At 37.1% G+C, this 26969-nt stretch overlaps 1 protein-coding gene across 2 annotated transcripts in view; it reads left to right on the forward strand.

Annotated features, from left to right (window-relative positions):
- The window catches only part of PDS5B (PDS5 cohesin associated factor B), a gene marked incomplete at both ends in the record, with an annotated part of 76484 nt that overhangs the window by 7950 nt on the left and 41565 nt on the right, over positions 1-26969 (forward strand). For both annotated transcript variants that reach the window (XM_079537827.1, XM_079537828.1), the window contains 9 exons: positions 196-322; positions 7619-7699; positions 9513-9653; positions 17747-17862; positions 19612-19706; positions 21731-21876; positions 22826-22977; positions 24544-24657; positions 26178-26259. In XM_079537827.1, coding sequence (XP_079393953.1) covers positions 196-322; positions 7619-7699; positions 9513-9653; positions 17747-17862; positions 19612-19706; positions 21731-21876; positions 22826-22977; positions 24544-24657; positions 26178-26259 — 1054 coding nt within the window. The remainder of the gene's footprint in view (positions 1-195; positions 323-7618; positions 7700-9512; positions 9654-17746; positions 17863-19611; positions 19707-21730; positions 21877-22825; positions 22978-24543; positions 24658-26177; positions 26260-26969) is intronic.

The raw sequence follows: 26969 nt of genomic DNA on the forward strand, positions 1-26969 counted from the left end.
GAGAATGAATGAACCCTATGAAAAGTACTACGTGCGGTCTAGGAACTTCAGTAGTTCTAAAAAAACTTGTAATTTGATTATTGTTATTGGTATTCCATGGGTTGTTTTCCTTTGGTATCATCTTGGAGAATATTCTGATTAAAACTTTGACCTTTATGTGGATAGTACACTGAGCATTCTTGTTTTTGATTTCAGCAATGGACATAACCAAAAAGTACATATGCACATGGTTGATCTAATGAGCTCTATCATTTGTGAGGGAGATACTGTGTCACAGGAGCTGTTGGATACAGTGTTAGTTAATCTAGTGCCAGCACATAAGGTAAGAGTTACTGTTTTGTAATCGTTCTTAAGATTTGTCTTATATTCAGATATTTAGATTTTGCTGATAGAATAGCTATAGCAAGTATGTTCCTATTATTTGATATAATCTTTTTGTTAACCAATTTTAATAAGTATAGCATTTAATATCACTTTATTGCTTTGACTCATGTGGCATAAGCCAAAGTAATAGCAGTTAAAGTCATTTTAAAGCTTTAATGTCATATGAATTTATGCATAGCTTATGATACATGGCCAGTGCTGCCAGACATTTGTATGGAAGGAACATGTGTCCTTTGGAAAGCTTTTAATTAGTGTAATGCTGTATCAGCCATTCAGAACATTGTGCTGTCTTGAGCAGGGGGGGCATTAGAAGCACATTGGCATGTTTTTTACACAGCCATAGAAATAATTGTGTTCAGAAACAGTGGCTGTCTTACCTTAATGAGTTGTGGTGGTTGGTTTTCAAATAAAAAATGATTAAAAATAAATTGTACAGTTAACTGTGAGAAGCAATTAACTGTAGACCTTTAACAGACCTTTTATTCTGAAAACTAGCCAGGTCTTGCTGAAATCTGTTGGGTTACAGTCAAGAAGACTTGTAAGACTCTGAGAACTTCTGGGAAATTATGTAGGAATTGTGTACTTAGCAGGATTTGGGATAGTTTTTGGAATAGTATCACCTGGCAGCTTATTTTTTTCCTGAAAAGTGAATTCAGTGAAGATGCTAATTTTTTTTAATTGTTACTTCTAAAAAGCGTTAGAGTTGAGTGCATGTGAACTGAGGGATGTTGATGTATCTGGAGAATCTGAATAAACTTTTTGTAAGATGCGCAATGTTTTGTGCAGCACATGATTGATTTTTCTGTTGACAATGAAAGACCATTTAGGATAATCTTGGGTTTTGTTTCAACTGGAGAAGTTTTCTAGTTGTGTCTTCCAGGGAGTACATTTGTGCCAGAAATGAAAATTGTGTGGCTAAAACTCAGATTCACAAAATAAAACCTTGGAATACAAGAAACAAAAGCAGGAGTGTGCAAAGTATTTCAATTTGCATTGTTTCAGTTGTTAGACATTTGCTATTTGTTTCATGGTGTGATGTGTGTTGAAATGATTTGACTGCACTGTGCTTACAATTCAAGTTTATTATCAAGATTTTTGAGTAATTTGTATGCTGTTTGTTTGGCTCCAGCATTGAAACAGTTTTGTTTCCTAGTGGATTTAAAGTTATGGACTGGGAATGTTTTAATAGGAAAGGCAATTGGAGTTCTGTATTTTCTCTTACCTCTGATTAAAACTCTGGCTGCTGGGATGGGGTACTTGTTCATGGGTTGCTTTTTAACTGAAGCAGTTTTGTAACTCTAGTCTGTGTTCTGATTACTTTAAACTTAAGGTTTTTTTTTTAACCTTTTTCATGTTAATGGAAAGAAGTTTCTTGTATTTGTGTTTCATCTCTATTTCAGTGTATAACATTGTAAGATTTTAGAGTTTGTGTAGTGGCTGCAGAAAGTGGTGAGGTGCAAGTGTGTAATGAATTCATTGTGAGAATCTTTCCACTAATGAAACATCAGAGTGATTAGGTTTCAGGCCTGCCAAAGACAAGAGTTTTGACTGATCTGTCTTCTGGGCTGTATGGGTTATAGGAGGGGGGAAGTCCAAAAACCAGATTGCCCACTGAAAATGACACAATGGGAAGTGTTGGTGTGATGGTAAATAGTAAATCCTTGTCTGGTCGGATTCCCTGGGAACCAAAAGAATAATTTTGATGGAGTGAGTGAAGCATAGTTGTTCCTACCTCAGATTTGAAAACGATTGGATGAGGAATTGTTGGGTGTAAGGCAGCTATGTTAACGGCAAATGACGTGGGCAAACTGTATTTTCAACACAGCCAGGAGGATGGTTGTACACATGAGGGGCTGTGGGGTGAATTGAGTGATTGTACTGTGGAAAAATAATGGTATTGGTAGTATGACTGCAGGTGTATGAGCAGTTCCACTGGGTAGCACTAAGTTGAAAACGTAAGGAGCTTGATCTATGTATTTTATCAAAGGAGCCTTCTGTGTCTTTTGGGAAGAGAAAGTTCACGCAGTTTCTGTAGTTATGAACCCTGGATGCTAAGGTCCAGTGGCTGGGTTTTGATTCTAAAATTACGTGAATGTTTTTAAGAGTTATAGTAATTAAATTTCTAATTTACTAACCATTACTTCACTTACTGGTACTTAAAAATCAAGGTCAGTGCTGCTTTTTTCTTCCTAAGAGAAGTGCTGAATACGAGCCATAGATCTGTGTAGCAAGTAATAAACAGTGGTGCTAGCAGGATGACTGCAAAATTCAGGCAGAGGAATGCATATTGAGAATGGGACATGTTATCAAATGTCTCTCTGCCATAATTAGTAATCACTGAAGTAGTCTCAGATGTTCCATCTGACTTGAGCAAATATCAGATAATAAAACAACACAATTTCTTGGACTGTTGCCCGGCTCTGAATGTCTTTGCTGTTCAACCATCTTTTTCTGGTTTGGCTCTTCTTTCTTTCTACAGATTCCATTGAAATCTTTTGATAGGATTACGTTAAAAGGCAATGAAGTAAATAGTGAACTAAACCCAGAAAATATTGGAACCAAGGGAGAAGTAGTCAGTATAAAAATGCAAGACAAATTAATAGTTTCTTAATTGCCCCTTTCAGATTATAAAGTCTTTATATTAGCACCTGTAAACAGTTCTGTGTTTGTGCAGTGCTAGCAGGCAAATTGTACTTCATTTCCTGGAGTGTTTAACAGTGTTCCGTTTTCAGCCTCAGGAGTGCTACAGGGAATCCCACACTGCACATCTGACATGATGAACGTGCTTATCTTCTCAGGAAAGTGATATTGACAATTAAATTCCTAACTGTCTCTATTAGAAACTTGCTTAATAATTAGTACTATCTATCTTGGCAACACCTCAGCTGCTTTTTCTGTATTGTCAGCCACCCTTAAAAACCTGTCTCCTCCTTCTCCCTCACAAGATCTAGAGGACCCATTTAAATTTGCTTTGCAAAGTGCTCTTGGATTCAACTTCCCCTGCTGTGTCCTTGGTTAGTGGGAATAAAATTGAATACCCTTTTCAAATTAAAAAAAAAAAAACTTAAAAAAATGTATTTCTTTAGGAATATTTGCTCTAGATATACGGCCTTAACTCTAGGAATGAAATTTAGATGTTGTAAAAAGTAAGGATTAGATTGATGCCAGCTGCACTTCCTTTTTGAAGAAAAAGATGAGCGCCCTGCACTTGTTTTCTCCTTTTAAAATATGAGTACAAATTATTTTCATTCTTAATTGCTTTGAGCTGCATTAAGTTGGACTTGATGAGACAACTGGAAAAAGTGACTGGGGAAAAAAAATCAGTAGGTCTGTATTTCTGCCACTGCCAAACCCACTGTATCTACATGACTGGTTTTTGGCAAACTGTCTTGGAGAGCCTTGCCTGTATAACCACAGAAATGTCCCTGCCATGCTGTGAGAGAGCCTGCTGTCTTTTGTCTGTGGCACAAGTTACTCAGGCATTCTGGAGGAGAACAGGTAGTATAAAAAATGGCTTGACAAAACTTGAGTTTTACACTTGTGGAAGATACTGATGCCATACGAGAACTTAAGGTAAGGAAAAGAAGGAATTAAAGTCAGATTTTATCTTATGGTGTTTCTCTTTTGTGAGAAGTTTAAACCCTCGTGAGAAGATTGAAGTACCTTCATGGCTATTAAATTTGGCTATTAAATTAGTTAACAAGATAGGCTTCTTGAACATCTTCCAATCAATTTTGTTTTGGCCTGGTTTGCTCATGTTTTAATTTCAAATGGGGCAATGCTGCTTTCCTGGTTTTGCTTTTGTCCTGAAGCTGTAAAAGGAAGGTGAGCACTTTTTCCTGTGCTTTTAAGACAATTTTATAGAATCCTAGAATCGCAAGGTTGGATACAACCTGCAAGGTCAGCGTGTCCAACCATCCTCCCATCACCATTGCTACCACAAACCTCTAAACCACATCTTGCAGCTCTTCATCCAGATGCCTCTTGAACACTGCCAGGGACAGCAACTGTCCTGGAATGCTCCCTGGGTAGCCATTCCAGTGCCTGACCACTCTGTGGGAGAAGTTCTTATTTCTAACCTAAACCCAAACCGCTCCTCATCACAGCCTCCCTTCAGGAGGTTGTAGAGTGCAATGTCTCCCCTGAGCCTCCTCTTCTCCAGACTGAACAATCCCAGCTCCTTTAGCCACTCCTCATAAGACTTGTGCTCCAGACCCCTCACAGCTTTGTTGCCCTTCTCTGGGCACGTTCCAGAGCCTCAATGTCTTTTTTTTGTAGTGAGCCCAAAACTGAACACAACGCTTGAGGTGCAGCCTCACCAGAGCTGAGTACAGGGGGGATGATCACCTCCCTGCTCCTGCTGGCCACACTGTTTCTAATGCAGGCCAGGATGCCATTGGCCCTCTTGGCAACCTGGGCACACTGTCAGCTCATGTTCAGCCGAGCATCAACCAACACCCCCAGGTCCCTTTCCTCCTCACACTCATCCAGCCACTCATCTCCAAGCCTATAATGCTGCATGGGGTTGTTGTGGCCAAAGTGCAGGAGCCGGCACTTGGCCTTATTGAACCTCATCCCATTTTGTCATTTATCTTCAAAAAATACAGCTTTTGGACATTGGAGGACTCTGGCTATCAGCAGAATTAAGTTCATGAGGCTTGGAGGAAAAAGGTAGTTTTTCAGCAAAGAACTTTCCTTTGCCTGTTGGCAGCTTTATTTATTTATTTTTTAAGATAGAATGGAGTGTAATGTGAGTAATTTACTCAGGGTTGGAAACTGTTACTTCTAGCCCTTATCCCAGCAAACATTATCATACTGGGAGATATTTTGTCTGGTGCTTAATGGCTTAGTTATGAAAGATCTCTGTTCTTTTAGACTTCCTTTCTTACAGCTGCTTGCAAGAACTTCTATTAAATTTTTAGAATTTTGGTTATTAGTAGTTGTGCAAATGGCAGCTTCCATAATATCAGCTGCTGTGTGAAAGATGCAAGTGGAAAATGTCATTAGTGTAAATCAAAACAGATCTGCCTCTTGAAACTTTGCTGTGCTAAGTCTGCAGTTCAGAACCTGTTTTGCATGTAGATGAGATCCTGCTCAAGATACAGTGTTCACCCTTGCCCAGGTGAAAGCTGCTGTCTTGGCTTTGGTGTGGTGAACTGTGGCAGTCAAGAAGGATTGGAACAGTAACTGCCAGTGGTACACAGTTCTTACTGTGGCTGTGTATGTGTTTTATGTCCTGAAGAGTCACAATTCTGATAAAATAGAAAAAAGCAGATACTGCAGGTGGGAGTACTTTCTTATTTTTTTCATATTAGAACCTCATTTTTCTCGCATTTGGAATAGTGACAAATTTTGTAAAGAGACTGCTGGTGTTGACTCTTATGTCCCCTTTTCATTTCTCTATGGGGAAATATTGCAAGGATAAAAACTAGGAATGATTATTTTTCTTCAGGAAGAGAAGTACTCAAAATTTTAAATTGCAAATAAAAAAGACTGAAATGAAGCCTTTCATTTTCAATGTCTGGCAACCTCTGAGATATCTCATTTTGAGGCCAATGTTAGAACCATTTGCTTCGTTTTGCTGAGAGTCCTGATCATCTTAGGATGTTTTCAGCACGTCTCAAAGAAGAGACTTAAACTGCAGTAACTTTACCAGTAAGCTTTGGCTTTCCTTTGGTTACTTTATAACTGCTATTCCTGAAAATACCACCTCTAATGGTAAGTCACTTTATAGAATCACAAAAATATTAATAGCAAAGAACACTTGATTGCTGAACTGCTTCTGTTACAGCATGGCTTTAATTTCATATCTCTTCTGTTCCTGGTGTGATGTGATAGCAATGTTTCAGTCTTCCTGTAGCTGATCTGTTTCTGCAAAAGTGAGGAAGTAGTGTGGGTGTTTTATTTCTCACTGATATTCACAAGGAGGTAGGATTCACTGCAGGCTGGGCTTTGGTGATTCCTGTTGTTAGCATTTTCTGTAAGAATTCTAGTATCTTTCTAGTAGTGGCAATTTTATTCACCTTTGCCTGTTGGATCTGAGTAAAGTAAATGCTTCAGACATGATCTTCCTTGTCTTCTGACTTCAGTCACTCAACTTAGCTGTCAGGAGGCAAACCAAGGCTTCTGTTGTTTTATTTTAACAGGAAATGTTAATCTCTTCCCACTGCTGTCTGGAAGCCTGCATTTCTGTACAGCTTTTTGAATTGCAGGCCTAATATTCTCAATTTCTTTGTGAAATCTTTTTCATTTAGATAGCTACACAGAACTGCACATATGCATTACCTGCATATGTCTGAGTGTGGCAGTGCATCTTGTTTGCTGTTCATCATGCTAAAATAAAGTTTACTTCCTTATAGATGAGCTCTGTAACAAAATTACCCTCTTAAACTGTTTTCTAGTGAATAAACTATTGTGTTTTTTATTTTTATTTTGCAGAAACATCAAAATTGAAAGGATTGTATTTTTAGATTTGTAACTATTAAGCACTTATATATAGTTTTTGATATCGAGTACTGTAGTGTGTCAGTGAAGTTCGCAGTGGGTGACACAAGAATTGGGTTGCATTTTGTTCTGGAAATGTTTTGAAAATAATTGTGATATAAAAATTGGAGAAAGGACTCAGCAAATGTGCATGGTGTGTGGTGGGCCAGGGAGGAAATGATGGCAGAGCAATAGCTTAATTAAAGGAGTGGAGGTGGAGGAATAGTGTGAGCTTTTGTTTCTGTTTATTAGTTTGTTAATTTTTTGTTAGCTTGTCATCTTTACACTCATAGGTTAAAGTTGAAGGCCAAAATACCAAACCTCTCTGGGAGGTACTTTAGAGAGACTGTGATGTTAATCGATAGGCGGCTACTTGATTCAAGGGCAGGATTCTGCTTTATGTTACATTCTTGTGGAGAGTCTTGCATCAGTGTTGCCTGTAAATGCCTTGAAGTTACTTTGTATTGCTTTTCTAATTTTTGGCAAAGCTGAGCAACAGTGAAATGCAGGAACTGACATTGTTGAGCATTCAGGCTTAGAAGGAGCAACTGAAAAGTAAGCTCTGATTTATGAGAAGTTTTCTAAGCTTTACTTGGACTTGTTTTGGTTTGACTGTATTATCTTTATGCCGGAGAGTATTAAAAAGATGCTGTTTCTTTAATACGTTCATTGATGTATGCTAAATCTAAAATTTTCTGTTTATTTTTTAAGTCTAATTCATATACTTAAAATTTTTGTTTTTATTTTTCAGAATTTAAACAAACAAGCCTATGACTTGGCAAAGGCTTTGCTTAAGAGGACAGCACAAGCAATTGAACCATACATTACAAATGTAAGTGAAGACTGCAAACAAATAAGGAAATAAATAGATTTTCCAATAGTAAGCTGTGTTTTGAAAAGGATGAATTGCCAAAAGTCACAGAGTCATAGAATGGCCTGGGTTGAAAAGAGCCACAATGATTATCATGTTTCAACCCCCCTGCTATGTGCAGGGTCACCAACCAGCAGACCAGGCTGCCCAGAGCCACATCCAGCCTGGCCTTGAATGCCTCCAGGGATGGGGCATCCACAACCTCCTTGGGCAGCCTGTTCCAGTGCGTCACCACCCTCTGTGTGAAAAACAGTGTGACTTCAGAAACTCATAATTGTTCTTTGAGATAATTGTTATATTATTGAAACACCCTCCCTTTGACTCTGTTTCTTTACCATATAGAAACTAGTAAGTCCTTAACAATTTTGTTTTCTAAAATGGAGTGAATAGTCGCTTTCTGCTGTCTTAAGGGACCTTGCTTTTAATTCTTAACCTGATCAGAAGACGCAGTAGAGTCATAGAATTGTTATGTCTGGACAAGACTGAGATCCTCTGGTCCAACCATCTGCCCATCCCCAGCATGCCTTGTTTCTCGAATACCTCCAGGAACAATCACCTCCCTTGGCAGCCTGTTACAGTGCATTGCCATTCTTTCTGAGAAGTTTTTCCTAATATCCAGCCAGAGCCTAACTAAGGGCTATTACCTCTTCTCCTGCTGCTGTTACCTGGAAGAAGAGACCAAACCCATGCCTTACTACAACCTCCTTTGAGGGAGTTGTGGAGTGATAAAGTATCCCTTGGGCCTCCTCTTCTCTGGACTAAACAATCCCATTCCCTCGAGTTCCCTGGAACTTGTGTTCTGGACTCTTCACCAGCAAATGTGCTTATATGTTCTTACTGTGCTTGCAGCAAAGCATGGATTTCTTTCGTTTGTTTGTTTTGTTTGCTTGTTTGTTTTGGTGGTGGTTGTTTTGTTCTGGAGAAGAGATAAGACTATTTAGAAGCTATGAGAAGGTAAGACAGCAGAACTTGAGTGTCTCCCTCTCAGGAAAAGAGGAGGAAACAGAATCTAAGAAGAGGTAGTGAGGAGGACAAGTGATTAGTGGGTTGAAGAGTATAGCCAAGTTGAATGTAGTAAAAACAAAACAACAAAGAAAAACAACAGCAAAGAACATCAGTAGGCATTGTGCATGGAGAGTGAAGACAGGAAGGAGAGGTCATACATAAATATTCTTTGAATTAAGTTGCACAATGGGAAAATAAATAATGCTTTTTTTTAAGTAGTTAAAGATCTAGTAAGTCTGATGGAAGCTATCCAAAACCTCAGGAGCTTGAAAACAGTGCAAAATCGTGAATGCTTTTTGTTGGTTTCTTTTAACACCTGTGGTACTTGGGAATTGAGTATGTTCTAAGATTTAAAAAGTATCTTCAGTGAAAACTCTCACTCCAAACCCACTTGTCAAGCTTACTGTCTCAGAGGAGATTGCATAGGAATGTTTTCCTGATGTTCAGCTGAAAGCTTTCTGAAATTATTCGTAGCCTTACTGTAGTAAAGCAAACATTACTGCTTGTGCTTTTTCCTTTACGTGTAATTTTGAACATAAACCAAGATTATATATTTACAAGATCTTCTATAATGTGCTGTAAAGTCTTGATCTGTTCTCTGCTGCACCTTCGTACCCACCTCCCCCCTTTTAAACTGTAAAACTACGGTACAGATTGAGCAGTGGGCAAAGTTAAGATTTAGAAAAATTGTGTGTGTGTGTGTGTGTATATACACGTACACATATATACACACTGTTGTTATTGATGTACACTCTGTTTTACTTCCTAGTTCTTCAATCAGGTTCTGATGCTTGGGAAGACATCAATTAGTGACCTGTCAGAGCATGTGTTTGACTTGATTCTGGAGTTATACAATATTGACAGTCATCTCTTGCTTTCTGTTCTACCCCAGCTTGAATTCAAACTTAAGGTAAGCATTTTTCATACTTCCAGTCCTTTTGAAACATGTGCTTTTCACTATTATTACAACTTTTGTACTGACATGGTCTTTTTTTTTTTTTTTTTTTTTGCCTGTTTTTAGATGTAAAACACATCTCTGCATTGCTTAAAACTCACAAAAGCACTTGAGAGTAGTTTAACTTCAGTGTATCAACGTAAAATACAGGTGTGCATGTTTGTATCATTCAAGCAACAGCTTCATGTTAAAACAGTTATTTGTGAATTAGTTGAGAATCTGGTCTGTTGTGGTCCTTGGTTACTGTAGTGTTTATTGTGAAAGACTTCAATGTGGTGAAAGCATTTTGCACTACTAGCTGTGCAGGGAATCTGTTCTGAATAGCGAAGTTGGTCAGGGATAGGTTGGACCCTGTGCTAATGGGAACTGATGCGTTGCAGTGACAATTTCTATCAAATAGGAGGTCTTTCACAGGTGGAAACAGAAATAAGTCTTGTATTCATTGCTACAGTGAATGAACCTCTGATTTGGTCAAGCTCATTTCTTCTATCTGAAAAAAAAACTTGTTTGGTTTCATGTTTTTCTTCTTGACTGTGTGCCATTTCTGTGCATCTTTATCACTTGGAGAAAGTCAGTATAGCAGCTGATGCTCCCTTTCTTCTATTCTTTGTTTTAATTAATTTTGTTGTTCCACAAGGTTCCTGTGCAAGAGCATGGGGAATTTGATTAGGTTTAGTGTTACAAACTTGGAAACTTAATTCCTCACTAAACTTAAAAGCTGCGGTGGGCGACTTTTAAAGTTTGGATGTATTTTAATTATTAAAGACAAAGTCTAGATTTGAAGATCCTGTAGCCAGTTCATTAGATGACAACTTGATCACATCTGCAGTTTTTTCACTAATCTTTCCTTGCAGACACGCTGCGTTGTGGTATGATTTGTTTCTAATGGTTGTATCTTTCCTGTTCGATTCATGTTTCTGGAAAAAGAAGTAGGCCTCAGTTTACTTCCTGCCATTTGTCTTTAAAGCACATCTTTTTCAGCCTTTAATGCCTGCTCCTAGAGATGGAGAACAATCACTGTTCCAGTTCCAGCAAAAACACAGTTTGTGCATCTGAAGTTGTTATTCATAAGATTTCATCTTCAGTGCTGCTACTTTGTTTTTTTTTGTGTGTGTGTTTTCCATAGCTGTAATTGCAGTCATCTTTCCATTTTAGGTCCATTTAGAACTGTAGCTTCTTGAATCATCTTCGTGCTCCTAATGTGCCACGCTTTACATTGACTCGCATATTCCTTTATTTCTATTCAATGCTGCTTATGTCCCATTTTACCATTTGAATAAGTAAGTTTAGTAGCCAAACCTTTTTTTTCAATTCCTTCAGGAGCTTTGTCTGTTTGTTTCTTCCAAAATCAGCTGGGTGATTTTGGTTCTCAGCCTTTCCTTGGTTTCTTCATCTCCCTTTAAGAGAAATTTCTTCATGTCTGCATTCCTGCTCTTTGTTTAGGATTTTCTTCTTAGGTCATAAGCATCTATTTTGTTGCTTATATAATAAGCATCTATTTTGTTGCTTCCTCTCTCCTCAGTCTTACTCCAGCTTCTTACAGCCGGAAGCCCGAAGGGTGAGGAGGTTGGCGCTTTTAGCGCTGGATGTTACAAGTGCTAAAATGTTTCCATTAGGTGTAAATTTTAATAGCTACATTGTTACTGTTCTTATTCCTTGATCTCTTGTTAATCTCCGGAGCCCTCGGTGATTCCCTGCAATGCACGGTAGTGCTACTGTGAGTGGTTTTGTTGCACTGGGTGTCTTCAGATTACAAGGATGAAGTTGTATGCTTGCCTTGTCCTATTGGCTGTCACATCTAATTTGGTACATCTTTTATAGTAAAAATAAATAGAACTCCAAACTCATAAAACTTTTATATGGAGTAGTATAATCCTGTTTTAAGTGAGTTAAGAGGCCTTCCTGTGGTTAAAGGAGTACTTTGAAGATGAATGTTTTGACCTATTAATGAACTACAGTCAGCTTGTCTGAGATTAGCACAAGTTCTTTCTTTCTGCAGTCGTGTAAGTGACAGTATAAGTACTCTGTGCTCCAACAACAGCTGTGGCTTTATACTAAACAGTGGCAGCTAGTGTCAAGCAGTTTGGATTCAGGTCCAAATAAAGTGTGTATGAGTACACTGGGGAGAGTATGATTACAGTAGAAACTCGAGAGCCTTATGGTGGAAGGCAGCGAATGTTGTGCTGATTTGAATGGAAAGAAATTGGACAGCAGCATCTCTGTTAGCTTAATGAAGCCTTGGATCAAATGGGTGGTAAAGGAGAGAAATATGTTTGGCAGTCCCTAATGGGGGACTTCTCCTGATAGGAGAAGGGAGTTGTGCTTTTTGGATAAAGGCCAATTAAATTTAGTAGTGCAAATTCAATGAGCTTTGCATGTTATTACGAGCTTGTCCAGATGGTTTGGGCTTTCCTGAATTTTGTGCATAGTTTGTTGTTCAGGGGCTCACCCATACGAGCTTGCATGCTGGGAACTCTACTAGATATTTAAATAGAGGCAGGAATGGAGTGTGTTTAGGTCATGCATAGTTTTGCAGAAACATCTAATTTTTGTTCACTGAGGTCTGCTTCTGCTTTTGGATATACAGATGTGATAATAGAAGTTAAATACTAGGGGTGATTCTCAAATGCTGATGATGCAATGTGACAGTTACTGTTTTTCTCTGATGGTAGAGGTTTGTAGTACTCCTAAAGTGGAAGAGATTGAAAGAAAGCTCTGATTGTCTCAGCACTTGCAGTGTCAATTTTTGAGGAGTGAAGAAGTCAGCATGATCTCATTTTCAGGTGTTGAGCAAATAGAAATGGGGACTGTGAGAGGTTCCTTTCGAAGAAAAATTGGGTAATTGCTCTTTGTTTAGAAAGTGTGCATTTGCTTTATAATTGACTTCTAAAGTGGCGAGCTAGAAAACATTTTGGCCACGTGGAATAGACCTATTGAAGGCTTCATCTGAGCTACATGCCAAGTGTACCAGTCAGTGAGATGCTTTAAAAAATATTTTCAGACACAACCTTGATGAGCTCTGCATGAATTCAAACCACAGCCAGTATTTTGGATCATTTCAGTGAAACATTATTTGAAAAGAACTGAAGTATTTTTGTTGGTCTTTGCAGTTTCTATCATTTTTTTTATCTAAGAACTGTTCTTTGTAAGTTATTTTGACTTGTCTAAAAATTCCTTTTACCTGCGAAGAGCGATAAAGAACTGGTTTTGTAGAGATGCTAAATGTTGCTTTTTGAAATGTGCTGGCATTGTCACGTGAAGCCTGGAGAGCAATGGAGGTCAACTCAGCAGGGCATAGGTCTTTCAAATGAATTGGGAATAGTAATTGGTCATCTGTATAAGGAAAGAATGATGTTACGTGGGCTTAGCTAAGACAGATTCTGTGGTACTTAATTACTGGCAACTTAGGGAAAAAGAATCTTAAACTTTTGGGATACCATTTGAGAACAAAGTGGGAAATCACGCGTTGTCCTGGTTTTACTCTTGTTTAGCTGGTGTTGTGATTTGAAGACAAGTCCTTGGAAGAATGGTAATGGTGTTGAGAACTTAATTTCTAGAAAGGGTGTGTCTTTGTTCAGATGACATGCTTATTTTGCTGCTTGGTATTGAGGGCTTGAAAAGGAATATGCGCTAATTTGTCCATCCTTTCCCTCCTTTCTGTTTGAGATGCATGAGGGAGACTGTTGATTGAGTTCAGGAGACTTTGGCTACTGAAGACTCTTGTTCCATGAAAGGGGTGTTCGAGGGGCAGACTGAGATCTGTGAAGTTCTTTCAATGTGCAGCTGTTTTGTGATGGCAAAGGCTGGTGTCTTCCCTTCCATAAATTCTAGTTAGAGTGAAGGAGGAAAACAAGATGCTGTTGATCTTGACTGTTCCAATTTTAAGGACTTTCCCCAGTTCTTTGAGGACTGTGAAAGGTTTAGGTACTCTTGACTAGCTCCTTAAGGGCTTGTTTGCATATTTCCTATTGACAGTTGGATAACCTCACAGTACTAGTGTTGGGTGCTTCCCTGAGATAGAGATCCTGTTGTTCTAGTCTGATTCTTCCTGCTATCAGCAACTTTTCCTCTAGTTGTAAATTCTGCACATGAACCTGAATTTCTCTGTTGTGTCTGATTTCTTTGCTTCTAACAGTTTTGTGGTATATTTTGGAAATGGTGGTGGTTTAATCACAATGACAAAGTGAACTTCACAGACCACTGTCCGCTGCTACTTGATTGGACTGCCTTGTTCTCAGTCTCTACAACTGATAGAGTCTCGAGGAAGTGAACAACATGTCTGTGACTTGTTACCTGGCAGGTTCCATGTATTTTGCTCTCCATCTCCGTGAGCTTCCTTGTTAGTCTTTGTGGCAAGAATCTTTATGGTTTCTTCATGAGACTGGGGGTCTGACCGAAGTTCTAGGCTGTTTGTTTTCAGTGTGGAAAAATTCAAGGTCTTTCCTGTTGATGACCAGATCAATTTTTGGACTTGCAAGAGAGCATAGGTCCTCCAGTAATTCTGTGCATCTTTAATATTTTTGGATCTAAACAATGTGGCCACCTAGTGTTCAGTCACCTTGAATCTTTATACTATTACTGGTCTTTTGGTCAGTAACAGATAATTCTTAATTGCTGTTGGATTTATACATGTTGACTTAAATAAAGAGTGAAAGATTGCCTGGCAGTAAGCAGTGTTCTTTGAAACATGCAGCTGTGTGCTTCGTTCCCTCAGTTGCTTTTTGTCTTATCTATCCCAAGAATCTTATAAGTTGTCTTGAAGAGAATTGACATGCATGTCATGTACAAAATAAAAATAGATAAACCATTTACCCATTTCTATCTGACTGGGATGGAGTTAATAATCTTTGCAGTAGCTTTAATGGTGCTGGACTTTGTGGATTAAACATCGTTGCTAATACTCTGATGCATTGGCTTTTGCTGAACAGTGTTCACACAGGTATGGGCTTTTTCTTCTCCTAGCTAGGAGGCTGCAGTGAGGCGAGAGGTTGGGAAGGGGATGTGCTCAGCAATGAAAGCTCAGGAAAGGAGAAGGAAGGGAGAGCTATTGTGATTGTAATATCTCCTAAAAGAAAAAACATGCATGCTGAGACTCTACTTTCCAGGAGTGGGCGGGACATTTGCCTGCCTGTGGGAAGTAGTGCATAAATTCCTCTCCTTTCATAGAATCATAGAATGGCTTGTGTTGGTACTTGTGCACACATCTTTTCTCCTTAATAAACTATCACTGTCTCAATTCCAAGTCTTCTCAGCTTCCACTTTTTCCCCTTTCCGTCTCTGTGTAGAATGAGGGTGGGTGGAATTTTGGGTGAATCGGCCCAATGTTTTTCTTCATTGAGATGATCATGGTGTGGAGGATGGGCTGGCCTGACCTTGGCAGCTCCTCCAGCTTAGATGGACCATCCACCTCATCATGACCCTGTTCTTCCAGTTCCCGAGTCTCACATCTGCTGTATAAGGGCATGTGGGAAGCCAAAATAAATGAGAAGGAGCCCTGAGTAGATTTGTATCCATTCACCTCTGTCTCCATCAAGTTACTACCCTCTGGCTGATGAGGAAAGGTTGTAGGATCCCCTTTGTCAGGCTGTTGCTAGCAAAGGTTTCCCATGGCTTTCCTGTTTGAACAGGAAAGAGTATTGCTAACTTCTAACACTTGGAGCCTGGTGTCAAAAATCATGGTTGCCTCTTGTTTGTGATTAATTTTATTTCTTTGACCTTATTCTGGAGAGGGAACTGGGGGACCGACAGGAGGAAACTCATTGAAATTCATCTAACTTACCTCTCTCTATAGTGAGGATCAGTAATTAATGCCTGATTTTGGCATTAAAAAGTGGTGTGTTTAGAGATCCATTGATACAGAAGAATTATTGGTGCAGGAGAACAGAGATTAGATTCTGCTGTTGTGTAGGTCAACTGAAAATGTAACTAAGTGATTTCATTCAAATTTGATATTTGAATTTGATATTTGAAATCTTTATTACTGAAATTGAATATTCATCTAATATTCAGGAGAAAGAAAAGCTCATGAATGGAGCATTTAGGGAATAACCATAATGGACTGTAGGTCTTCATTTTCCTATTCTATCAAATCAGTGTTACTTAACGTTTTACAAATTTTGTTTATTGACTTTTATTACTTCAGAATTTTCTTTCTGGACACAGTGAAATTTTTAACAAGTTTCAGGTCATGTATATTTCTCCTAAATTGCTCTAGATCAGCAGCAGTGCCTGTTCTTTTGAACTTGCTAGTCATAACTGTCTGACCAGCTTCAGCTGTTGTTAGTGGGAGACCATAGGATGTAGGCAGAAGAACTGTGGCTGCCTGTGGCTGTTGAGCAGGGTGTAAGAAATTGGAAATGTGTGTTCAGTGTCAATTCCTATTGGAGAGCCATTAGGGAACACGGTCAAGATTAGAGTACTGGGCTGCACCTATGAAAAAATGTCTGAAGTCCTGTGACACAGAGCATCACGGGGGGGAAGGATTATGATTTATCAAAAGCTTGTGTTACTGACTTTTTCCTCAGAAGAAGGAATAGAGATTGAAGTAGGATATACAAGAGAGACTATAACAACAATGGGTTCATTTAATAACAAATAAGAATTGGGGAATTAAGAATTGATTATGTAACATATGCTTATGAACTCAAACTAGAGAGGAAAAAAAGATGTTACTAACTGCACTCCAAGAGGAGGCTGTATGTGACTTGGTAAATAGTCAATCTGAATTCAAATTGGATAAATTAGTCAAATGCAGATAAAATGTGCTAATATTAAATACTGAGTTTTGTTCAAAAGTGTTATAGTTTCATGTCATGTAGTAAGACAACAGTGTCAGAGATTTCTTCATCCTTAACTTATCTTCCTCTGGTATTGAAGGATTTTAAATATCCGTTTACAGATTTTAGGGAGCTGAATTAAAGGATGTACTGGAGCACTTTTCAGCTCATTTATGGTACTGAATCTGGTAGGAGAAATAGCTGGTCTTAAGAATGGTGTGTTACAGAACTTTGATAACTACACTGGGCTTTTATTTTGTGTTCAAATTGTGATGTTGAACTAACAAAAATTTAAAAGATGACAGAAAAGAATGGTATTGGAAAAGGTCTTTTTCTGTTGGAATAAAGAAGATTGAAATTATGAGAGGTGATTATCAAGTAGTTAATACCAACTCAGCTCTGCTGCTCTGCTTTCAAAGAAGTGCTGCAGCTGGCTTTTTCTTTTTTCTTTTCTTTTCTTTTTTTTTTCTTTTTTTTTCTTTTTTTCAGTAAAGAATAAGTATGTACCAATTGCATGTATGTAAGTATGTACCAATTGCAGAAGTATTAGCACAGCTTTGCAAAGTATGTTTTAAGCTTCATATGCTGTGTATTGCATTAAATAAGTGTGGTGCAAACCAGCACTACTGGAAATGTACCAAAGAAAGTCTTTCTTTATTTTTGCTAATGTTAGTTTTTAAAGAAGAAGAAAAGCATCTGTTTTAACTTAGCATCTTTTATATATAGGTCCAGTTACTGTGTGTGAAAGATGTTGGGTACCTTGATACGCTTTAGAAATCTGCTCTGAAAACATTTTGTTTGTAGTAAAACTGTTGAGGAGAACAGTTCCAGATAAGGCGAATGTCCTAGATAACTTATAGAGAAGTAGGTGGGGGTTTGTGGCTTCTGTGCTGTGATTGATTTTGTATATGTTTGTATAGCCACAGCATCAGACTTTGTAGCAGCAGCACTTGTAATGGAAGGTTGAAAAGATGTATGTCTGTGTTTTTCACCAGATTTTGTTCAGGAAGCTTTTTCTCTCTACTTTTGTTTTCGCTGCCTTCTTTATTTTGTCTTTTCCCAGCATTAATTGATGTGTTTTGGTTTTTTTTTCTCAAGATACACTTTTGCATGAAAATTTTTTTTATAGCGATTTCCTCCTTGTTGGGAGGAATGGTGGGGGAGGTGCATAATGGTATAAAAACTGTACAAAACAGTACTTCGTGCTTTTTGGCAGGTTTGTGGTGTTGGTTGGTTGGTTGACTTCTTTTAATAAATGTGTTCTTTTTCCAGAGCAATGACAATGAAGAACGCCTGCAGGTTGTAAAACTTCTAGCAAAAATGTTTGGGGCGAAGGATTCAGAATTGGCATCTCAGAACAAACCCCTCTGGCAGTGCTACTTGGGGAGGTATGCTATGTTAGGTCCACTCACAGGAGGCAGAAAACATTCAGTGAATTGTAATTCAGTATTTTTAAACAGCTTCCTCTCCTCCTTCTCTTCCCACCTTTTTTTTCTCCTCTCAAATGGTACAGTTAACTGTGCACCCCACTGCTGTGTCTGACATCTGGCAGATAATGGTTAGGAGATTATTTTATATACATCTTCTGCATTTTTGATTCTGCAGAGTGGACAATTAAAAGTCATCACTTTTTAATTCTTTTTTTTTTTTTTTTGGCCACTATCTCTACTGCTATTTCCAATAAAAAGAAACAATTGTCTTTATTTGTATTTCTTTACAAGTGACACTACTCAATGATGGATTAATTTTAAAACAATATCAAGAGATGTTTGCAGTTGGATGTTGGATGTTACCAGATCTATTTTTGATGAAGTTTTCATGTACAGTATTTGTTTTCTGGCTTTAATTCTTTGTATAATTTGACTGCTTTAAAAGAAGCATGTAGTATTTACAGTGCAGAGAGCAGTCTCCTGTTTTTGAAATATTCTGCCAGTTTGATACAGGAAATAAAGCTGGAACTTGTAGTCAGAAAGAAGTCAAGAATGTCTGCTGTGATGAAAATATTTTTGAGTAAATAAAGATAAATTATGTTAATTCTGTTAATTATTATAAATGCTGTAGTAATTTAGCATTCAGTGGTATCAAACACAGAACATCCTTAGAGAAATGCTGCTTCTAAGAGTATAGGAAACTTAGTGGAGGGAAAGCTTTGTGCTTGAAAGTATGTAACAATTAAAACATCGCATGTCACTTAGAAATAACAGATCAAATTGGATTCCAAATAAAATAATGCATTGTGTTGCAATATGAAACAATGTAGTCATAGTATTTTTTCATGATTACTGTTTTCAGCTAGTTATGAACCACAGACGTGTATTTACTTTTCAAGGATTTTAAATAAGTTAAAATAGCTGTTAGTAGAGAAGCCATTCTTAAATATTTTCATTCAGAAAACATAACTAACTTTTACTGAAGTAGACATTTCTTGAAACATCTTATTTGATAAATAAGCATTTGTACAAGAAAGTGTTCTAAAATTTGATTATAAGTTGTTCAAAACCAGACATTTTGATGCCCTAAAAATGCATTTTATTTTTTGGAAGAAGGGAGCCCTTATTATGTTGATAGTTTTGTTTGTATCGTTACTTATACCAAACTTAAGCATGAGAAAATGCCAGTTTTCAAGCATCAAATTTAGTTTGGTCTTTCAGAATCCAATTTTACTGAAGATGAAGTATGGATTGTTCTTAGCACTTGGTAGTAGATTAGGTGTCCATTGGTTCATAAAGAGAGGGACATCAGCATTTTACAACATTTTTTCAGGTGCTGATTCATGGTTCATGCTTAAGTAGCTGGAAGGTTAGAGAAATGGTATTTAAAATGTAAGACATCTTTCAGTAAATAACTGTTGTCTGCCTGTGAGTTTTTCATGTATACCAGGGAGAATATTTCCCTTCCTCTTTAGAACAGAAATCAATACATGGGCACAAGACTTTTCTTAAGGACGATCAAATGAATTCTAGGAAATTAGAGCTGTTCTGTGCATGTAAATGTGCATAGGAAGTGTGAAAATCTTTTCGGGGAGTATTGGAGATTGTGTAGAAATAAGTGAGTAATGAGTGACTATTTTTTTTTATGGTTTTGTTGTTGTTGTTGTCACTGTTCTTGTTGTAATGTTCTGTCTTGTTTCAAAATAGGTTTAATGATATCCATGTACCTATTCGTCTTGAATGTGTGAAATTTGCAAGTCACTGCCTTATGAACCATCCCGACCTAGCAAAAGACTTAACAGGTACCAGACTTATTATAACATTAAAATATCATTGTAAATCTTGTGGAGAAGTCTGGAAGGCTAGTTGTAACACTAAGTAGCGTTCTCTGATGTTGTGGAGGGTATAATTGAGACTGGATTTCTTACTGGCAGAATCTCTTACCTTCCGGTGCTGCCTCTCAGATAAAGAGATGGCGTACAAAGAATGCCTTAATCCAAAGGAGAGTACCTTCCTTGTCTTGGAGTAGTTGCATTCCCAACTGCTGTTGAAATTAAGCACCGTGGGATCAGGCAAAAGCAGCCTGGCCAGCTAACTAGTCATGGCATTTATTAAGGTGCAGAGTATAGACAAGTTCCACAAAGCAAGAATGTGTAAATATTATGTAGCCACTATCTAAGGTATCAAAACAGTCCTTGGAACTGTGACCACAGCCATTGCTTTCTCCTCCGTATCAAATACAGCCGGTAATTCAAGATCTCTGTAGGAGGAAGGCAAGTGGCATGGATAAAAGCATTTGGTATTTGTCTCTCCCCTGTGTCTTAATGAATAAAAGTGCAATTAATTGAATTGATTGCTTTTTTCAAAGTTTACATTAAGACTGCGTCTTCCCCTGATCACTCAGCTCCCACTTTGGATGTAGTATGTTTGACCGTCTTCCCTAAGGAGGAGATTTAAGGGGCTGTTAATTGCATGGGATTTCCCTCCTGCCTGCTGTGCATTTGCCAGTTTAGACAAATACGTGCAAGCTGAAGTCACATAATAGTTATTGTATTGTTAACCTAGGACTTTTCTTTAATGGGAATGGTAAAGATTCTCAGAAGTGTATTTTCAAGGTGTTTTTCTTTTTTAGAACTGCTGAAAGACATTGTGCCCCCTCTAATGGTATCCTCTGAGAAATGTAACGTAGCTTGCCCCTTTCTCTTCCCACAGTGCTTATCACAGACAAATTGTTCAAGAATTTCTCTCACTGGTGTTGTAGACAATAATTGTGCAATGGCAATCTTCTTCAATTGTTTTAGTTCATTTTCATGTGGAACATTCTTTTCAAAAAGCTGTTTATTTTTAAAATTTCATAACTTCAGTTGCTTATGCACTTTTCTTTTTTTGACATTTGTGCTGATTACCAAGTAAGGGTGGGTATTTCAGATGAGGCTTGGGAATGATCATTCACTGAATGCTAATGAGTGCAGTAACTTCTGATTATTTAGAGCAAACTTTGAATTTTCGGTGTTTCCTAATGCTTTTAATGTTTCACTGATGTGTGCTGTGTACAGTGATCTTAAGGCCTTTTATGTGCATTTTCCTACCAGTGTGTGCTTCTAAGTTAAGCTAGAATGCATTTAAAGATAAATGAAGTTTGCCATCTGTTTTGTGCTTTTCTAAAATGACAAAAGTTCCTAAAACATTTGATACTTACCAGCAGAAATCTTCAGATGTTTATAGGAAAAGATTAGTGGTACTACAAATAAGAAGCAATGTGCCAAAGTAATCTAGAAAAATTGCTTTAAGTTGAGTAAATAAGGATTTGTCTGAGTCAACATCTAGCTTACTTGAGTATGCTTTTTTATCTGCCTCAGCTTACTGTGCTTACATGATTCACACTGTGGAGTGTTTCTAGAGCATTTGAACTAGATTCAATTTGGAAAGTAAGCAAATTGTATTCAGGAGTGCAAGTAATGTGCTCTGTAAGTCAAAGGGCATATAGGAGTCTGCAGGAAGAGAGTAGCCTCTAGCCACAAGTAAGGCTTTAAAATGCATATAGTGTGGGTATCAAGTTCCTAGCATTGTGTACTCAGCTTCCAATTCTCTTGGACTATAATAGTTGCTAATGTAGGTATAATAAATGTTTAATATATTAAGCAAATGAGAAGTTTATTACAGACATTCCAGTGAAGGAAAATTAGTGGTTTCTTACTGTCAGTGCTCCAAACTGTAGAAATCCATGGTTTTCCACGTCTGTCAGTTGGGGTAGCCTCTAGAGAAATAAAAGTAGCTGAAGCTGTGTTCTTAAAATGAAGTACTTATTTTATTTTTATTTCCCCAGAATATCTTAAAGTAAGGTCCCATGATCCTGAAGAGGCGATAAGGCATGATGTTATCGTATCCATAGTTACTGCTGCTAAAAAAGATCTTCTGCTTGTCAATGATCACCTGCTTAATTTTGTCAGAGAACGAACGCTGGACAAGCGGGTAAGACATAATTAGTACCAATAGTGTCTTCTCTTCTCTTGCATCTTATTGTAATTGGATTTGTTTCTTAAAAGTAATGCTTCTAAAAATGTTGAACTACTTTTAAAATGTCTAATGAAAACTCATGTAAAGCAAAAATTTTTTGAAGCAGTGTATTCAATGAGGCACCTTTTGCCCCTGACTGAACTGCAGCATTTTTTGTTGTGCTGTAGTATTATGATAGCTGTGTTTCAACATATACTATATTTTGATTACTTTTTGTTCCAGTTGTCTAGTTTTCATAATTTTAAAATAAAATTGGACCCTTCTATAACATTGACATATTTCATAAGAGATTTTAAGAACCAATTTTAAAAATTTATGGCAGATTATTGATGCAAGTTGTTTTGCCATTGGAGATAGCTGGATTGCTTAATTTTAATTAGATCATTGGAAGACTGCGAGTGTAGTAGCTTTCAAATGTGAGCAGCCTTAAAGTTTAGTTTAGCTTTGTCTGCTTATTTGGCAAAGCTAGGAGATTTGCTGTTTATGTTATAGTGGGGTAAGGCTGTTAAATGCAAACTTAAAATTGTCACTTCTTGTTTGGTGACATGTTTATTCCTGCTACAGATGTAATACAATCTCAAGTATCAATACAGGTTGTGAGAAAGGGTGTTGGATTGAATTGCTTATTATTCTAAATTCAAGAGGTGTGCTCGTATAGTATTTACCTATGTTGATATGTTTAGCATAATAGATGTAGTGTAGTGTTTGTCCTAAAGAGAAAATATTGTGCTTATTACTCAAACTTTAAAGAAAAAAATGAACTATTCTATTTGGAGGAAGAATAGGAAATACATATCAGGAAGTTCCAGAGTTTTTCAGGTTTGAATTTTAAACTGCTAAATTTAAAATTCAAATTAAATTAAAATTTAAAATTTAAATTGTGACACTATTTCTTTTTTTCAAGTGGAGAGTGAGGAAAGAAGCTATGATGGGACTTGCACAGATATACAAGAAATATTCGTTACAGTCAGAAGCAGGAAAAGAAGCTGCAAAACAGATATCATGGATCAAAGATAAACTTCTGCATATATATTATCAAAACAGTATTGATGACCGGTAAGCCAGTCTTTTGGAAGCTGGATATTTTTTGGATAGGTGTGATAACTTCTCAATCTGTTTTTCCTCTGAGCTTAAGTGTTGGCAAGGTACTCATTCCGTATGTTTTGAAGAAGTGCATAATCCTCTTGGCTACAGTCAGATTTTCATGAAATCGTAGAATGGAAAGGACCTTAAAGATCACTTAGTTCCAGCCCCCTGCCATGGGCAGAGTAGCCAACCACTAGATCAGGCTGCCCATGGCTCCATCCAACTTGGCCTTGTCCAAGGATGGGGCATCCACAACTTCTTTGAGCAACCTCTTCCAGTGCCTCATCACTTTTGGAGTAAAGAATTTCTTCCTAACATCTAACCTAAATTTCCCCTCTTTCAGTTTAAAGCCTTTGACCCTTTCCCTGTCAGTATTTGACAGCATAAAAACCTGATTCCCCTGTTACTTATAAATTCCCTTCAAGTACTGGAGGGACCCAATGAAGTCTTCCCAGAGCCTTCTCTTCTGAAAACTAAACAAGACCAGCTCCCCCAGCTTTTCTTTATAGGAGAGGTGCTCCAGCCCTTTTACCATCTTCCTGACCCTCCTCTGGACCCACAGTGGGAGCTAGTCTGCCTTGACTAATCAATATCATCTTGATGGCTTTGGAGATGGATCTTTGTTCTTCATAGGATAATCAAATACAGATAACATTGCAAACCTACACAAGGCTTTGTAAAAAAATTGTACTCTCCAGAAATGTCACCTGCAAAATTAGCAATTATTTCCTTAATACCATGAAGATAGGAGGAATTGTCTTGAACATCAGATCTTCATTCACAGTTTAAGAAAATTAAGAAAATTTCAAGATCTTTTAAAACTAGCTGAGCTTGGATTTTGACCACCTGATCTTGTTGGAAGACTCTAGTGTAACGTAAGCTTGCACATAAGGATGAGGATTTTGTTCTCACTTTCAGACTAAATGTTTGCAATATGATAGCAACATGGGTGTGATTTTCTTTCTTCTCACAGTCTTTTTTGGTAACTGACAGACCTAAAGTTTGTTTCATTCTGTCTCTAAATAAGGATGTTCCATGTTGTAATAGGAACTTTCATTAATTTCCATGTGAATGTACTTGGAATTCCACTATGGAAGCAACAGAAATGAGATAAACGTTTCCCCTTGGGAAAGGGCTGGGGAGAAGTAGGGGAAAAGCCAAGACTACTATCTGAGTTCTCCTTCTGGGCTTTGTGATAATGCCTAATAATCAACATGATTTTTATTTCTATTTTAAGCCCCTTACATTGCATCAACTCAAGAGCAGACCATGAAACTAATCCTTTAGGCTGATAATTGAGACATCCTTTGATTTTTATCTAGATGTATGTAACTGATTTTGATAATGTCAGTTAATAAATGTTCTGCTAACGTCAATATTATGACTTCCTTAGGTATCTTGTTGTTTAGAGATGAGTTTTACTGAAAGTTAAGTGGCCTCACCTTGAGGCTTTTGAATCTTAATATGCCAGAACTTATTTCTAGAGAATTTCTGAATGAACTTATTAACAATTTGAGGTCAATTTCTTGCTTTCAGATTACTTGTTGAACGCATCTTTGCTCAGTACATGGTCCCTCACAACTTGGAAACAAATGAACGAATGAAATGTTTGTATTACCTTTACGCAACACTGGATTCAAATGCTGTGAAGTATGTGCTTTTTTTTTTTACTTAATGCAACATAATTTTTTATACAGTTGTTATTGTAAATTAGTCCTAAATTGTTATGACTAGCCTAAGCCAGCATAAAAAGCAGTTCATAAACTTTCAGTATTGCATTTACAGTATGCTCCCTCAAGTGAGAGTCTGAAAAAATGATAGGGTGGTTTTTAAGGTGTGGTACATTTTAACCATAGACAACTTTAAAAAAAAAATAAAAAAATAGTGCCAAAGAGCTGCCAAGAAGCTTGTGTGCATGTCAGTCCTTTTATGTCTGGAAAGAGATAGCATAGATTAGTGGCATTTACTAGCACTAGATCTTATCTGACTACTTTGGAATTAGTACAGTCCTCATTTTAGCAGCCAAGATGACTTAAGAGTGGGAAGAAATTGCTTGCTTGCCTCTTCTCCTTACATATGCATTTTACTTACAATTACGTTTATAGAAGACAATTATTTGCCCTCTCCGACTTAAAATTGTGAATTAGACTAATGACAGTTCTGCTACTTTAATGTTTGTTTGATTGAATTTCCTTGATTTTTACTTCATTTTTCATTTCGTAGTTCCCAGCTGCTCAAAAATCAAATGTATTTCTTCACGTATGGGAGATAATGTCATAGAATGGCTAAAAAGCAACTACAGCATTGAAGTACTGGGTGTTTGGATGCCCTGCATTTTCTGTATAATGTAGTCAAAAATAATACAATGTTGTAGCTGAAATTAAAAACATAGTAATAAGAAGTTATTGTAGTAATTTCTGGTATGGGCTAAACTAAATGTGGAATGGCGTTTTTTCAGTACTTGATGTTTCAGACAATAAATAGCTTTTGAATTCTACAGTTTTCATATGCTGCAGGATGTGTTTGGAAGATGTAGTATATTCAGTTAAATGGGACTGACTTTTCCTTTTGGATTCTACAAGTTTTTAAATCCAAATGGTGATTTACTTTTTTTTAAAGATGACTTATTTTTCCTGGGAAGCATGCTAATTTTCACTTTTGCAGACTCTCTCTAATGCATCCCTTACAAGTCTAATTGTGCCTGCTTTTCACAGTTTTGGACACCTAGTAGGTGCTTTCTGGGAATTGTTTTGATGATTAAAATCTTAAATATCTGCTTTAGCATGCTTCTTTGAACATCTTTGGAAGAGTGACTTTGGTCTTGTACAAATAAGTTCTTTACAAGGCAGATACCAGTTATTACCCACTTTTAAAGGCAGTGCAGCTAAATGTTTGAAGTCATTCTTTATTCCAGTATAATACAGTCAATTAAATTTTCCGTGTTATTCTTTTAGGGAACATTTACAGTTTACTCACACAGTGATAAAATTTCGGATGACAGGCACCTTCCTGAGTCTGACACTGAGAAAAATGTGAAGGCTCTTGTTAGATGTTATACTATTTAATGAATAGGAGACTTAGAAAACTTTCTCCTTCTCTTTTCCATCATCTTTGATTTTTCTGTTCTATTCTCCTTTTTTTTTTTTCTTTTTTTTTCTTCCAATTTTTAGAGCATTGAATGAAATGTGGAAATGTCAGAATCTGCTACGACATCAAGTAAAAGATTTGGTTGACCTAATAAAACAACCAAAAGTAAGTTTCATTTGTCTTTATTCCACAGTGAATATGTTTTAGGTAAAAATATAACCTGTTTTAATTACATTAATGCCAGTGTTCCTCAAGATCCTTTTTAATGACAGAAAATATTTTGATTGTTAGACTACGCTTGCAGTCAGAGATGTGCAATGCCCTTTGTCAGTAGGAGTGAAGAGAGAGATGTTTGTAAGAAATTCTTTAAAAATTGTGCCAGAGATTTGATGCTGAAATACGTGCTGCCAGAGTTTGAGTTACATCTGCCAGGGTTGTTCTGGCTCCTGAAAGAGGAAAAACAACATACCATTTTTAACTACCATCTTCAGCAATTAAGAAAACGTATCTGAAATTTCTGATTTCTTTTTTTATGTAACTCAGTAACAATTAAGAAATATATTTTATCCCAATAGGTTGGGTGTTCCTTTTCTCTCTTGTAAACTTCTTAAATGCTATGTTGGAAATGTTAGACTACACTGGAAATCTTTGTTTAGAAATTTGCTCAGTAAGAAAAATAAACAGTCCTAGAAGGTTTAGAATATTCTCAAGGTAAATTTTAGATTTGTTTTACTTGTATGTGCACATTCTCATTTGAAAAAAAGATGGAATTCTGGGGCTCATTTAGAATGTGAGCATAGCAACTTTAATGGTAAAAGTTTTTTAATTTGAGGCTTTTGAAAATAAAATTTTAAAAAAATTTGAAGTGTTGCTGT

The sequence above is a fragment of the Tetrao urogallus genome (assembly GCF_951394365.1).
Source record: "Tetrao urogallus genome assembly, chromosome: 1".
In the NCBI taxonomy this organism is placed as follows: domain Eukaryota; kingdom Metazoa; phylum Chordata; class Aves; order Galliformes; family Phasianidae; genus Tetrao; species Tetrao urogallus.